General features: G+C 36.9%; 1 protein-coding gene across 3 annotated transcripts in view; it reads right to left on the minus strand.

The window, feature by feature from the left end:
* Nucleotides 1–3,077, minus strand: part of LOC118411005 (serine/arginine-rich splicing factor 6-like) — an 18,584-nt gene extending 15,507 nt beyond the window's left edge. The window contains exons 1-2 of one of the 3 annotated variants that reach the window (XR_004830631.1): nt 2,882–3,077; nt 2,073–2,100 (exon numbers count right to left, since the gene is read on the minus strand). Coding sequence is in view for 2 of the 3 variants with exons in the window: in XM_035813002.1 (XP_035668895.1) it covers nt 2,882–2,907 (26 nt within the window). In the remaining variant the exon portion in view is untranslated. Of the gene's footprint in view, nt 1–702; nt 1,139–2,072; nt 2,101–2,881 lie in introns of those variants that run through there. The other 2 variants (XM_035813002.1, XM_035813010.1) reach the window with 2 other exon arrangements.
* Nucleotides 3,078–4,758: the final 1,681 nt, after the last annotated feature.

Genomic DNA, 4,758 nt, shown 5'->3' on the forward strand with positions numbered 1-4,758 from the left:
GAGTAAAAAAAAGGGATATTCTCCTAACTTTATACTTCACATCTTACAGTCATGGCTATCAAAAATGTAAGGTGCCGGAAAAAAAAGGAAGATTTTCTTCCAACCTTGCACCTAACATTTTACAGACACGGCCATTAAAAAGACACAGGTTCCCAGAAAAAAAGGAGGATTCTCCAAACCTAACATTTACATCTACAGCCACGTCTTTTATAAACACACAGGTTCCGATAGAAAAAAAAAAACGGAGGGTTTTTTACAAACCTTACACTTAACATCTTACAGACACGGCTTCTATAAACACACAGGTTCTGAGAGAAAAGAAGGAGGATTTTTTCCAAAACTTAATCTTTACATCTTAAAGACACAGCTATTACAAACACACAGGTTCCACGGAAAAAAAAGAGGTTTTTATCCAAATATTAGAATTTTACAAACATTCCTTTTATAATCACGTCTTTTATAAACATACAGGTTCCGAGAAAAAAATAGAGAATTTCTTTCAAACCTTAAGCCTTACCTCATTTCTTTCAGACACAGCTTTTACAAACACAAAGGTTTCGAGAGAAAAAAATTCTCGCAAATTCTGACGTCTTTGCGTAAAAAAAGGCTCTTCTTGCCTGAGAAGAACAAATTAAGCTTTACTGACAGGCAAAGTGAATATTTGATGTCAGAAAATCTTTGCGGAATAAAAACTGTTCTCACCTCATAAAAGAGAATGATGCTTTAAAGACAGGCAACGCCCATATTAGGAAACTATGTAAGGGGTGTTCTCATGGTCACTATAAAAGGAAGGAAACTGTTGAGATGGGAAATAAACACACTCTTGCATTGAAAATTGTTAAGACCCGTCAATGCAGTGAATATAGAATAGAACAACAATTAAAACAACTGCCTTTACCAAACTTATGTTAATACAATACACAAATTCACTAAGGCTAACAAATGTAAAATTTCTTCATTATCCCAAAATTTCGCTTCTCAAAAAAGCAATACTAGTGTGTACCAAGAAGCTACACCTCAAAGTTCCACTGTACTACAAAGAAACCCCGCTAGAGGGCCTTTAGACCGGTGAAATATCTAGCTTTGCAAGATTTGTATTGGACACGTAAACCCTAAATAGTAACGAATTTGTCGCACTACAAGCCCAAACATGAGTAAAAAAATGTAAATAGAAAATGCAAATGACTACGACTATATCACCTACGATAGACACACAGTACCTAAGATAACCTTAACTGGAAAACAATTCTATGTGTAGGTATTGTATAGTAAATGTAAATGTAACGTGATTAGATAAGGTAAGTTACACGCACCCTCCACCCTCCTCAGTGCTATTTGTTATTGTCAATAAACGTGGTTGTATATTTTTACATTTCATCTTAATCCACTGTTCTTATTAAACAAAAGAGAGGACTGCCATCAAGACAGTTTTTTAAGTATCTAATATAACCTTAACTGGAAAACAACAGTAGCCATAGGGATTAGCAAGTGAGGAAATGTAGTAAATGTGGTCTTGGACCAAAATAAATGATATCTTGTCTTTGAAAGTTCACCGTTTCCTTTACATCTAAATGTTATGTGATTTAAATATAGATGCAATGTGATCATAGTTAGAAATATATTATCATGATCATCTTAAATCTATTAAGCAGTGCCCTGTTTCATTTAAGTTCACTGTTTTAAGTTGACAAACGAAGGGGCTGCCAAAAAAACTGTTTTTTAAAGTAACTAAGAAAACCTAAACGAAAAATAACTATTCTAGCCTTTGGGAAAAATATTTCATAACTGACAGCAAATTTGCTTTGGGACAATAATGAATAAAAGTTTGCCTTTGATGGTAACAATGTGATTAGCCAGGTTAGCTAACTCACCTTCCCACCATGCTATTTATCATTGTAACAGGACGTGGTAGAATACTTGTACAATTCATTTCAGTTCACTTTTGACAAAAGAAAAGGATTGTTTTTAAGTACCTAAGAAAACCTTAATGGGAAAGCAACACTATCCGTAGTGATAAACTAGTGATGACTTAAAGTAAATGTGGTCTAGGACGAAAATAAGTAATGACTTACCTTTGATGGTCCTTCGTTTCCTTCAAATCTAAATGTAATGTGATTCGGTTAGGTTAGTAACACACACCCTCCACCCTCCCTCCACCTCCGTGCTATTTCTTATTGTCAATAAACGCGGTTGTATATTTGTACATTTTATATTAGTCCACTGTTGACAGCGTCGGGCACTGCGAAAGTGGCTTTTTATAAGTACCTAAGATAAACTTAACTGAAAACAATACTAGGCGCAAGGATTGACTAGTGAGGACTTGCCGTAATATGCCGTCTGGGACGAAAATAAATGATAGCTTGTTTTCATAAGTCCGCCGTTTCCTTTACATCTGAATGTAAAGTGATTTAAGGCTTGTAACACACACCCTCCCGTCACCCCCGTCACAACATGGTAGACAATGTTTAAATTTGCTCAGCGTCATAAATTGATGAATAAGTGCGTTGTTAATTTTAGTTCACTGTTGTGAGCCGAAAAGGAGGGGTCTGCCAAAAAGGCCGTATTTAAAAAGAACGTATTATAACCCATACTTAATTTTTTTCTGTACCAGTATATATCTTTCGCAATATTCACGACATGGTAAGTTAGTGCGGCAGTACCGTTATACATTGTCATATTAGTTCAGCATCGTAAATCGATGTTTAAAGCAGAACGTTCCTTCAAAGTTACGATCCTTGTTACGATGTACAAGACAGGAAATCTGTTAATGGAGTGAATGGATCATCTTACTTTTAGAACATGCATTTAAAAAAAAAGCTTTTTTGGTGATCCCGTGCTTTTTCTGTAATTAAGCTGTAAAGAAATAATGAGAAGGACCCACCTTAAAAATAAGAGTATTCCACACATCTAAGCAGTTCGTAGCAGTGTGCTACGTGGCGAAGTACTAAAAAACTACTGCGATGTGACGGTTGGTGGCCTTTAACGTTTCCGTGACGCTTCCTTTTTGCAGACAATGGTGTCATTATGAAGTTGCACCACGCCCAGTCATCTGATGTCATAACTGAATGGCTAATTTCTGTGACTTAAGTTGTCACCTTGATGTATATTTTTTTGACTTAAGAGATTTGATAATTATCCAAATTAACTTCCCAATGATACACCAGCAGTAAGTTTAATCCAGCTATTATTAAGACGAAAGTGTCTCTTAACGTAGGCTGGGTCACAGGGTCATGTGGGGATTCATCCATGCAAACAGCTCGGTGTGCACTGACATTTCACGATAACATTTGTCACCAACAGAGTGCTGCACTGCGTAATGACCCGTAAAGTGTTTTCTTCTAGCAATGAGTGAAATTTGATGCGTTGAGAAAAGAAAGGGAAATATGGCACAATAGGTTCTTTATGGACACATTTTCTATGTATAAAATGTAGCCTCCTCAGTTATGATGAAGTGTCAATATCGTTTGACATGCCGCACACTGTCACCATAGCCCAGCACCTCAACATAATGCTTGTCACAAATCTTGTTAGGCGACGGTGTGATGTAGCGTTCCATTTACCAACCAGGGATCTTTAAAGGCAGACAAGTGATGTTTCTGTTGGTCATCCTCACATGCACACCTCGCCAAACTAACCCAGTTGCAGTCAAAGCTGCTGGAAGACCTCAATACTTCTATTCTTTCACTCACAACTGTCATCTTGCAGAATGGCACTCACTATAATATTGATGGGGTAAGGGATTGTGACAGGAGGGAGAATGTCGCCAAATTTCTATGTATAGCAATTCTGTTTTTTTTTTTCATCTGGTATTTTCATCCAACATAATTCTTCTAGGTGTGTAACAGTCAGAAAGGGGTTGGTCTCCACCATACTTGGAAACAGTCATCGAATAAATGAAGGGAATGGGACTGGTGATGATGATGAGAGCCGTCCTTTTCCTTCGAAATGTACTGTAGCATATTCATTCTTTTTTTTCCTTTCTTGAAAGATAGAGCCACTGTGAATTGGCGGCCCGTGCCGCTACATATAGGAATTGTGTACATTCAGTGGAGCGGATGTACTGCGCTAGATACAAGATACAGCTCTCCTGGCGTGAGACTATATGTACACACAATCCAAATTACACCGTAAAAACAAGCTTATACATCATGCATAGAGTTTCATTCTTGTTTATTTAAACTTATCTTTATAACCAACAAATTATAAAAGCATGTGTGGGCCCATTATTTACCGTGCGATATAATCGGGCGGTACTGTCATTAAAAAAAACAACTTAAACTTCTCACGGCGTGTGCAGCTTGTAACGTTGAGTATGAGTGACTTATGACAAGTATGAATGCATTTCCGTTTAAAGTAGGTGGTTTAGATTGTCTTAAAGTCATTCATCAAAGCTTGGCTAACCTCTGAGAACGAGCAAAGTTACACCGTGAATTCTAGCTCGCGAATGACTATGTTACGTTAGGGCACTTGTAATGTTATTGTAATAACTGCTGGAAACAGCAGTTTTTATCTGAGAGCAATGCACCCTATAGTTTTTGTTATCCTGGGTATTGTCATTTCTGAAAATAAGACAGTCGTGAAAAAAAAACATTGCAATACATTGAAAGAGAAAAAAACAGGAAATCTGGTCAATGCTTGCAGGTTATAGGCAATGATGTTGGAAAAGCATTGCCTGATGTATTTGAGTTTTACATTACATTTGTTGGATCGCATCGGCTTAAAAACATATCAAATATCAGAAACACCCAACTCTCTGAC

This window comes from Branchiostoma floridae, chromosome 1 (genome assembly GCF_000003815.2).
Source record: "Branchiostoma floridae strain S238N-H82 chromosome 1, Bfl_VNyyK, whole genome shotgun sequence".
Taxonomy (NCBI): domain Eukaryota; kingdom Metazoa; phylum Chordata; class Leptocardii; order Amphioxiformes; family Branchiostomatidae; genus Branchiostoma; species Branchiostoma floridae.